General features: G+C 39.1%; 1 protein-coding gene across 4 annotated transcripts in view; it reads right to left on the bottom strand.

Moving 5' to 3' along the window:
* ZBTB37 (zinc finger and BTB domain containing 37) overlaps nucleotides 1-10,770 on the bottom strand; it is a 30,204-nt gene that overhangs the window by 17,512 nt on the left and 1,922 nt on the right. For 2 of the 4 annotated variants that reach the window (XM_013989614.2, XM_005656719.3), the window contains 2 exons: nucleotides 9,528-10,487; nucleotides 7,466-7,565 (listed from right to left, as the gene is read on the bottom strand). In XM_013989614.2, coding sequence (XP_013845068.1) covers nucleotides 7,466-7,565; nucleotides 9,528-10,450 — 1,023 coding nt within the window. In that variant the 5' untranslated portion in view covers nucleotides 10,451-10,487. The remainder of the gene's footprint in view (nucleotides 1-7,465; nucleotides 7,566-9,527; nucleotides 10,488-10,770) is intronic. The other 2 variants (XM_005656720.3, XM_021063656.1) reach the window with 1 other exon arrangement.

Below are 10,770 nucleotides of genomic sequence, written 5' to 3'. Positions count from 1 at the left end.
CTACAGCTCTGATTCGACCCCTAGCCTGGGAACCTCCATATGCCAAGGGAGCAGCCTTAGAAAAGCCAAAAAGACAAAAAAAAAAAGTATAATTTGTAGGTGATTATTTCTTTTTACCCCAAGATATTTTAGGACCAACATATTTTCTTCATTCTAAAGACTAATCAAAGCCTGACCAGAGAAAACCGGCAAAAGAGCTGGGAAAGGAAATTAGGCTGAGATATGAATTTACTAACTTGGTTATTTCTTCTGACAACCTTTTCACAATTTGATACTAAGTATTTACTGACTATTGTTTACCAAATACAATGACAAGTACCATGGAAAAACAAGTATAAGATTTGGTTTCTGATTTTGTCCTCTGGACAAAAAGCAGACAAAACAAAGAGAAGCAGGGGAAATACATAGTCCTAATGATTTTGCTAATTCACTTTTCAAACTGCTTATACTAAAGGTAGGGGCCAGTGAAATACATTCCATAGACATATTATCATCTAATTTTATGTACTTATTATTTATAGTGATTTAAATTGACTTAAATGGATTAAAAGTAAATAATCTGTGATTTATATATTATTTCTCTGATCTCTCTTAGTTTATAAAGTGTCTCTCCACTAAGTTAAATTTCTTACATTGTGAAATAAACTTAAGACATTAAAAAAAAGGAATTATTATAAAAGCAGCATTAAAACTCTGCTGTTGTTATTAGATAACTAACCCTTTACTTTTTTTTTTATTTTTATTTTTTTTGCTTTTTAGGGCAACGACATATGGAAGTTCCCAGGCTAGGGGTCGAATCAGAGCTAAAGCTGGGGCCTGTGCCAAAGCCACAGCAATGCCAGATCCCCAACCCACTGAGCAAGGCCAGGAATCAACCCACATTCTCATGGATACTAGTTAGATTTGTTCCACTGCACCACAACAGGAAATCCCCCCTTTACATTATTGCAAAATAATGCTTTCCTTTTCCGAATGAATTTCTTTTTAATAAAGGGCAAATAATACAGTTTATTTATTTTTGCTTTTTAGGGCCTCACATGCAGCGTATCAAAGTTCCCAGGCTAAGGGTCAAATTGCAGCTATAGCTGCCGGCCCACACCACAGCCACAGTAACTGAGGATCCAAGCCACATCTGTGACATATACCACAGCTCACGGCAACGCCAGATTCTTAACCCACTGAGCGAGGCCAGAGATCGAACCCGTATCCTCATAGATACTAGTCAGGCTCATTACTGTTGAGCCACAATGGGAACTTCCTGATACGGTTTAAAACTCATTAAGTTTTAGACACAATAGTATGTTGAATGCCCATAACCCAACAATTATCAACCCATGAACAATTTTGTTTTTTCTTTGCCCTCACCTATTTCTTTTTGTATTATTTTTTGAAGAAAATCCTAGACATAATTTTACACATAAATATTGTAGTACATATCTCTGAGATAAGGATTCTTAGTGTAGTCAAAATACCACTATCACACCTAAAAAATCCCAGTAATTCCTTAGTATCAATCTTGTTTTTTCACTGTGAATGTGCACATGAGCAATCTAAATCAAAGTACTCAATACATGAAACAAACATGGTTTCCACCTATCTGAAAGCTGGGTGGGAGAGGAAACATTATATTCCTTTGAATGAATAATTTAAAAATTTTAGATTTATAAATGCTTTATGTTCAAAATTCTATATTAAAATATCACCTGGAAGTTCCTGTCGTGGTGCAGCGGTTAACGAATCCGACTAGGAACCATGAGGTTACAGGTTTGGTCCCTGCGCTTGCTCAGTGGGTTAAGGATCTGGTGTTGCCCTGAGCTGTGGTGTAGGTTGCAGACGTGGCTCGGATCCCGCATTGCTGTGGCTCTGGTGTAGGCCGGCGGCTACAGCTCCGATTAGACCCCTAGCCTGGGAACCTCCATATGCTGCGGGAGTGGCCCAAGAAATGGCAAAAAGACTAAATAAATAAATAAATAAATAAAATATCACCTGGAGTTCCTGTCGTGGCACAGCTGAAACAAATCCAACTAGGAACCATGAGGTTGTGGGTTTGATCCCTGGCCTTGCTCAGTGGGTTAATAATTCGGCATTGCTGCGAGCTGTGGTGTAGGTCGCAGACACAGCTTGGATCCCAACTTGCTATGGCTCTGGCATAGGCCGGCAGCAACAGCTCTGATTAGACCCCTAGCCTGGGAACCACCATATGCCGGGGGTGCAGCCCTCAAAAGACAAAAGACAAAAATAAATAAATAAATAATAAAATACCACCATTCAGAAATTACTGAATTGTTTAGCCTGCTAACTTCTGAAGTCATTGTGTGTATGTTTGTATATAACACACATACATTTTGAATAAAAATCTTACATATATATATGCAAAAATATGTAAGCATTTTAAATATGTAGGAGGAAATTACATATGCATAGCAGAGGTAAAGTACCAATACAAAGAAAAAAATAATATGTAAAAGTTGACTCTGGATTAACTAGAGAAAGATGAATCTAATTGGCAATTAATCATATCTTTTTTCTGATTTTCTAAAAAGGTGTTTTGTCTCCTTTCACATATGTTAGCTAACAATGCTCTTCAGCATTTCCAGCAACAGAGGCAGGTTTGGGAAGCAGTATGTGAAGTCAAGCACTGAATAGTAAGGGTGAGGTTTTAGATAATTTCTTTTCTTTTTATTGCTTTTTAGGGCTGCACCCAAGGCATATAGAAGTTCCCAGACTAGAGGTTGAATCAAGAGCTACAGCTGCCAGCCTACATCACAGCCACTGCAAGGCCAGACTGGAGCTTTGTCTTTGACCTACACCACAGCTCCCGGCAATGCTGGATCCTTAAACCACTGAGCGAAGCCAGGGATCAAACTCACATCCTCATGTATACTAGTTGGGTTCATTTCTGCTGAGTCACAGTAGGAACTCCTAGATGATTTCTGATTTGTTTCACAAAACTTTTTTCTGCTCTAATTCAATCAAAACTGAACTCAAGGAGCTCCCACTGTGGCCAATGGAATCTGTTAGCATCTTAGGAGTGCTGGGACCCAGGTTCAATCCCTGGCCTGGTACAGGGCACAGTGGGTTAACGATCCTGCATTGCCACAGCTTTGGCTTGGGTTGCAACTAGAGCTCAGCTCTGATCCCTGGCCCAGGAACTCTATGCCATGGGGCAGCCAACAACAACAACAAAAACCTGAACTCCCATAAAGAATGAGGAATTATCCCACTAAAAGGTCCTGGGTACCATGGAAAAAGCCCAGAATAAATTCTCATAGGTTTAGTTTCCCCATCCATAAAATGAAAAAGTTAGTATATGTTTTGCCAACTCCATTGGATTCCATGGAAATCAAATGTAATAGTGCCTTGAGATATCTTGAATGCCTTTTCTTATACTTTACAGCAATTAAGGGTGCTGGAACCTGGATTCAAATCTGCATCCTACTTAGTGTTTGATTTTGAGCAAGTTATTTAACTAACCCTGTGTGTCAGCTTCTTCATCTGTAAAGTGAATACAATAATAGTATCTACCTCATAGGTTGCTATGGGCATTGAATGAATTAATACACTAAAGTACTTAATACAGCACAGTAAATGTTAGCTATTCTTAAACATTACAAAAATTCACAATATTATTCATAATCTTCAGGATACCAATTCCCTAAAAAATTGTCTAATAAATTGTCTAATAAATTTTATTGGAGTATATTTGACTTACAAAGTTGTTAGTTTCAGGTGTATAGCAAAGTAAATCAGTTATAGATAAACATATATCTACTCTTTTTCAGATTCTTTTCCCATATGGGTTATTATACAGTGTTGAGTTGATTACCCTGTGCTATACAGTAGGTAGGTCCTTGAAAAACTGCCTAACTTTAAGAAAGTAATGTCATGCCAGTACTGTCCACAAGAAAGTAAATGTATTTTAGTTATTTTAGTTATCTGTGATGAACCTCAATCAGAAAACTCACACATTATGATCAATTTCACCTAAAAAGTATTGCAATAAAAGAGCAAACAGGAGTGCCCTTGTGGCACAGTGGGTTAAGGATACAGGGTTGTCACTGCAGTGGCTCGGGTCACTGCTGTGGCATGAGTTTGATCCCTGGCCCATGAAGTTCCACATGCTATGGATGTACCCCTGCCCCCCCACACAAAAAAAGCAAATAAATGAGCATAAAATGAACATTAGGTCCTTGTCAAAGACAACAATATATCTTTGGCAGTTTTATTCCTTTGAACTTTAAAGAGAAGCAAAACCAAAAATATCTGCCTCGTAATTCTGTCACTAAGAGTTGGATCATTTCACTCCTTCCACTCAGCACTTCTCTACTGGATTGTAAACTCTGTAAGCATAGGGACAAATCTGCATGCTAAATACATGCCAGAACTTGTTGTGCCTGATATGTAGTAGGTGTTCAATAAATATTTTTCAAATGAATTATTCCATACAACGAAAAATTCCGTATGTAAGGAGGCTTTCCATATTTTCTACACCACAATGGTAACCAGAGCCACAGCAGTGACAAACCTGGATCCTTAACCTGCTGAGCCACCAGGAAGTCCTAATCTTCAATTATTAATCAGAGGACTTCAAAAATCATCTGATTGGTTCATTAATTTTATTTAAAGATCTTCCAAACTAAGGACTTCACAGGCAGCTAAATAATTACTTATTGAGTAGCTGTCTCTTTATTGGGCAGTAATCTTAGTTACTGAGAACTTCTTAGAGGTAAAACAACTCCCATTTAGTGGGTACCTGATAAGACCATGTCTGATATGAAGACTGGAAAATGTAGATTCTGCTCTCAAGGAGATATCAATGTAGAAGGAGACAGAGCTTCCGTTGTGGCACAGCAGAAATGAATCCAACTAGTATCCATGAGGATGAAGGTTCGATCCCTGGCCTCGCTCAGTGGGTTGGGGATCCTGCGTTGCCATGAGCTGTGGTATTGGTTACAGACATGGCTCGGATCCTAAGCTGCTGTGGCACAAGCCGGCAGCTGTAGCTCTGATTCAACCCCTAGCCTGGGAACTTCATATGCCACAGGTGTGGCCCTAAAAAGAAAAAAAGGAGAGGGACAAATTAATGTAAATGAGAAAAGAATAATTTACATGAGTCAGGAGGGAGTTAGGAAAAATTAAATGGTACCATCTGCAAATGCTACATTGGTCTAAAAGGGGAGATCAAGGAAGATTAGGCTAATTAGAACAGATGGAACTAGGAGTTAGTGGACCAGACACCTGGAAAGAAGTGAGTATCCTAGACTCAAGGTGCAGAGCTAGAAAGAAGTTTGATGTGGTTTGAGGCACAGATAAGTCTGACTGTTTGGGAGAGACAGTTAATACTGATGAACAGTGAGGAAAGCTAGGTTAGAAAGATTACATATTACTTGGAAAATTAGGCCAAGTTTTAACCTGCATGTCATAGAAAAAGGAAAAAAAATATATAATGTTTTGAATAAAGGAATGACCTTAGTAGTCTATTCCAGTTAAATCTCCTTTATAATCAGGAAGCTCTTCAATCCTATCAAAACTTGTTCTTATAATGTCAGTCTATATCCTGTTTTGGGTCTCTGTGGTACGGAAAAACAGTTTCTGAGTAGACTCACCATAACAAACTTTTATACATGTTAAGGCATATATTAACTTATTTCTTAATATCAACTCCAGACTATATAACTTATCTCCTATTTCTTTATAACCTGTACTTTCTGCTTTATTAGTTGGGTAAACACCATTGTAGAACTCCAATTTTTAATTCTTATCCCATCAACATATGGAATAAGTTATCTCTTTCCAACTACTTTAAAAACCACACTTAAATTCTCTTGAATAACACTTTCCTTAAGTGGATACTGAGTTCTATAACTGGCTTTTAAGCACTCCTATTCCCACGACACCATTACCCAAATCTATATAGTCTTATCTGTATGTGTTTTATATTTCTGTCAGTCTGTCTTAAGGCCCCATTTAGTTGTAAGGTTGGTCTTTTTTTTTTTTTTTTGTCTTTTCTAGGGCCGATCCTGCGGCATATGGAGATTCCCAGGCTAGGGGTCTAATCAGAGTTGTAGCCACTGGCCTATGCCAGAGCCACAGCAACAAGGGATCCGAGCCACGTCTGCAGCCTACACCACAGCTCAGGGCAATGCCAGATCCTTAACCCACTGAGCGAGGCCAGGGATCGAACCCTCAACCTCATGGTTCCTAGTTGGATTCACTAACCACTGAGCCACGATGGGAACTCCTGTAAGGTCTGTCTTCTTGCTGTATTTATTTTCACAAGTCACAGTCATCATTATCTTATTTGAAAGATGAGAAGAAAAAGGGCTCTAATTATATGAGAATTTATTTTCCTTCAAGCTCCTAATATTTTCTCAAATACCTTATTAAAACTAAAAAGTTTTGTAATAATAGTTATAATTCCCTTTCTGGTACCAAATAGTATGATAATATGTAAGTAAATATAGTCTGTAATAATGTCTTGCTGCTGTTGCTACTGTATGTACACAATAAGCATCCAATAATTTAGACAAAAATTAAACAAGATACTATCAGTATAGTGCAGAAGATAAAAAATCAGCTAAGCAGTCTTAATCCACCAGTGTTTCCTTCTAAAGGTCCACAGTGTTTACAATTTATTGTGTTCTACTTGGTGAGTTCACATCTTTAAAAACAAAAATCAATCTTCAATGATAGATACCTGTGAGAAAAAACAAAAATAACAACAAACTACATACTTACAGTATTTGCTAAGAAGGATAGCAAAGCGAATAGAAGACATCATTCCTATCCTTTCTAGAACATTTTAATCTAACAAAACTTTTAGAAAGAAAATAAGTGAAAAGCTATAAGCATTCTAAGAAGCAAACAGGACACAAAAATGTATAAGCAATTTATTTACAAATATATAATACTATACAAGAGAAGAGTTATGTAATATAGGCTTTTTATTGTTTTGGCTGAGCCCACAGCTTGTGGAAAGTTCCTGGGCCAGTGATCCAACCGATGCTACAGCAGCAATCCAAGCTGCTGCACTGACAACGCTGGATCCTTAACCCACTGTGCCACAAAGGAACTCCTAGTTACTCAGTTTAATATCCAAACATATATAAAATCAAACTTCATCCCAGGTCCTAAATTACCTGCATGTGGTTTTCAGAGGTTATTTTTATTACTCTCAAGACTACAGACTGGTTCCTATAATCAGAAAAGAGTTCCACGATCTTATTTTTTTCTACTTCCCAAACTGCCAACACCGAAAGTGTATTTCCTGCATGCTCACAAGAAAGAACAAAGAGAAAGTAATCAAATACAGTATTTCTTTAACAGGGCCAATGGAACCTCTCCTACATCTTTACTTTACTTTTTTTTTTTTATATATCTTTCTTTTCTTATTCATTATACTATGTTCACACACAGTGGCAAGTTCTTCAATGACTGTAGCAATTCTAAATCCACAACTACATACCTGTGAGCTGGGTTGCTTAGGCTCATCCATTCTCCCAGGAGACTCACTTCGGGCTCTGTGTCTCTCCGTCAGAGGAACAACACTGCCAGAGGGGCTAAATCTGTCAGAAAAGGAGCAAAAAGAGGACTAATAAAAAAGCAGCGTCAAGAAACTAAAAAATAGTGTATACCTCCTTTATCCCATGGCCTAGAAAGGGGAATAAATTGAACAAACAGCAGCTTTCTAAAAAATCCTTTCACAGAGTCAGTATGGAATCATACATGAAATAAGAAAAGTTTGCCCTAGTAAATTGAAGAAATACAATATGACATAAGTCCTAGGCCATATGACCTGGTGAAGCTAAGACTAAATATAAGCTTCTACCCTTACATAAGTGCTAAGAGACCAAAAAGGAATAATTTAAAACTGGGTCTATAATTTTGCTTTTTCTATGTAACTTTTAGGTTTTCAGTTGTTTCTTTCCCAAAGCCTCCTGATAAGTTGCTATATATTTCAGACTGTTGACATAGATCATGGAGATTAAAAATTTTTGCATTTATTATTTCTGATACAGTTCTAACATGGGAAGATAACAGGGCTAACATAGGGAGGCAGTAAGTATTATGCTCAAGAATATTTTAGCTATTAAGGACACAAGAAGGAAAGTACTCAAATCAAGACCAGCTGAAGTGGATCCAGTATATACTCTCTGAATTTCTGTGACACATGTGTCTCTCAAGACTGGATGTGAACCAAAGCAATAGCTTTTTTAGCTATCATTAATCATACAGTCAATTTTATTTTTTTAATTAATTTATTTTTTGCTTTTTGGGGCCACACCTGTGGCATATGGAAGTTTCCAGGCTAGAGGTTGAATTGGAGCCACAGGTGCTGGCTACGCCACAGCCACAATAACACCAGATCCATGCTGAGTCTGAAACCTATGCTATAGCTCATGGCAACACCAGATCCTTAATCCAGAGCAAAGCCAGGGATTGAACCTGCATCCTCCTGGATACTAGTCTGGTTTGTAACCCACTGAGCCACAAGAGGAACTCCCATACAGTCAATTTTATTTATTTTTTTGCTTTTTTTAGGGCTGTGCCCATGCCATATGGAAGTTCCTAGGCTAAGGGTCCAATAGGAGCTGCAGCTGCTGGCTATACCATAGCCACAGCAATGCTGTGGGATCTGAGCTGTGTCTGTGACCTACACTACAGCACACAGCAATGCTGGATCTTTTTTTTTTTTTGTCTTTTTTCTTTTCTAACAGAAAAGATCATCAAATGACAACTGAAAAAAATGAGAAACAACCAAAAATGTTTTTACTGTGATTACATTAATTTAAAAAGAACAATCACTGCTGGTACCATAATTCCTTGAATTTGGTAGGTGGGGGCAAAAAAAAAAAACAGTGCTACAAAGAAAAATGAAACTCCCAGAAGCCACCTATCTGTGTAAGAACATACCAAGGAAGGGTAATGCTGCCAGATTCCCAGATGATAATCAACTCTCTTTCTAAAATTCTGAGGAAGCCCTGGCAATCACTGATCCTACTGTGACTATGGATGCTTTTCTGATTCATGGAAGTGTCTAACTTTACCATAGTTCTCACAACACTGTGAATACTTCAGTACTAGGAGCTTCCTGCTTTAACAGAATTAGAATGCAAGTCTTTTTTTTTTTTTTTTTTGGTCTTTTTAGGGTCGCACCCATGGCATACAAAAGTTCCCAGGCTAGGGGTCCAATCGGAGCTGTAGCCGCTGGCCTACGCAAGAGCCACAGCAACACAGGATCCGAGCTGCGTCTGCAACCTACACCACATCTCATGGCAACGCCATATCCTTAACCCACTGACCTAGGCCAGGGATCGAACCTGCAACCTCATGGTTCCTAGTCGGGTTCGCTAACCGTTGTGCCACGACGGGAACTCCAAAATGCAAGTCTTTTGGCACACTTCTAGTCCCCACAACATCAACTTATTTTGACTAATAAGGAAGACGCTCTTTGTATCACACAGAGGTCCTGCTTTAGCGATGTCTGCATAACAGTCATTAGATGGGCAAAAAAACCCAAAACTTACCTGTCAATTTCACTGCTTGTTGGTCTAGCCACCTTGGCTCCTGAAGATCCTAAACTGTAGTTTTCCTGTCCTACAGAACCATGGCCTGTGGTGTCAATCACCATGGCTGTGACTTCCTCTGCACTACTCCCATCTTCTCCGGAAGGCTGATTCTCAGGCCCAAGCCACTCTTCTAGATTTTCAGTTTTGATGTGTACTGCTCCAAGGACTCTAACTTCATCATCACTCCGGGCCCCTCTGTCGGCTACTCCCGTCTCCACATACCACTGTCCTGCTCGGTTGATCCTCAGGATGGGCTCCCTGCTCTCGACGTCAGAACTCTGCTCAATTATCTGAGGGCTGGTGGACTCCTCAGGAGGACTGAGCTCCCTGATATCCAGCACCGTGCTAACCTGACCTCGCCGGTTTCCCTTTGGAGTATTATGTCGGGGGCTAAGAGAGCGGTTCAGATTTGGTGTAACTCTGTGAGACTCTGGAGGTCCCTCTGGATGCTTTGTCCTCGTTTGACTTAATTCAGCTTCAACCTCAGCCACATTAATTTTGAAATGAATGCCCTCCAGGATCTGTGTACATTTGTCTATAATATGCTGCATTTGCAGAAAACTGGCAGCTGTCAGGTAGCTGATGATATCTGCCAGTTGCAGGCATATTCGCCCCGTGTAACAGAAAGAAAGGAGCTGCTCGAAAACAGTAGGGTTCTTGATGACTGAGATAGAGACAGTACTCATCTCATTCAAGGACATGTGATCTCGGAAATAGGGGGAGCTGGCTGCCAGTACCACTTTGTGAGCCCTAAAAGCTTGTCCTTGCACATTGACCACGATGTCACAGAGACGTCCCTGCATGCGCAGTTGGTTTAGATGGCTTAGGACTGAGTTGCTGAAATCAGGTATCTCCAGTTGTATGTTCCCACCTTTCTCCATGGTCGTGTCTGAGGGTATAGGCAGGCATTCAACCCTGCTAAAAGAAGAAACCATATCCTCGTTAATAATTATAATTTCACTCTACTCAGGCTTTCTAATCCAAACCTATTAAAATATTATTTGGTTAAATTTCAAAATCTCTAAGTAAAAAGAGATACTTTCCTTATGTTCAAATATGGAAAAGTACCAACAGGTTTAACAGTGTAGGTTTCGCAACAAGATACCGTTTAAACCAAAAATTGATTGTTAGGCTTCTAAAAATTCAAACTATGTCCATACTTTCCTTCTTAACAAGCTATGTAACATCAAAACTGAAGTTC

Source organism: Sus scrofa, chromosome 9 (assembly GCF_000003025.6).
Source record: "Sus scrofa isolate TJ Tabasco breed Duroc chromosome 9, Sscrofa11.1, whole genome shotgun sequence".
Classification (NCBI taxonomy): Eukaryota; Metazoa; Chordata; class Mammalia; order Artiodactyla; family Suidae; genus Sus; species Sus scrofa.
This window is presented reverse-complemented; position numbering and strand designations above follow the sequence as displayed.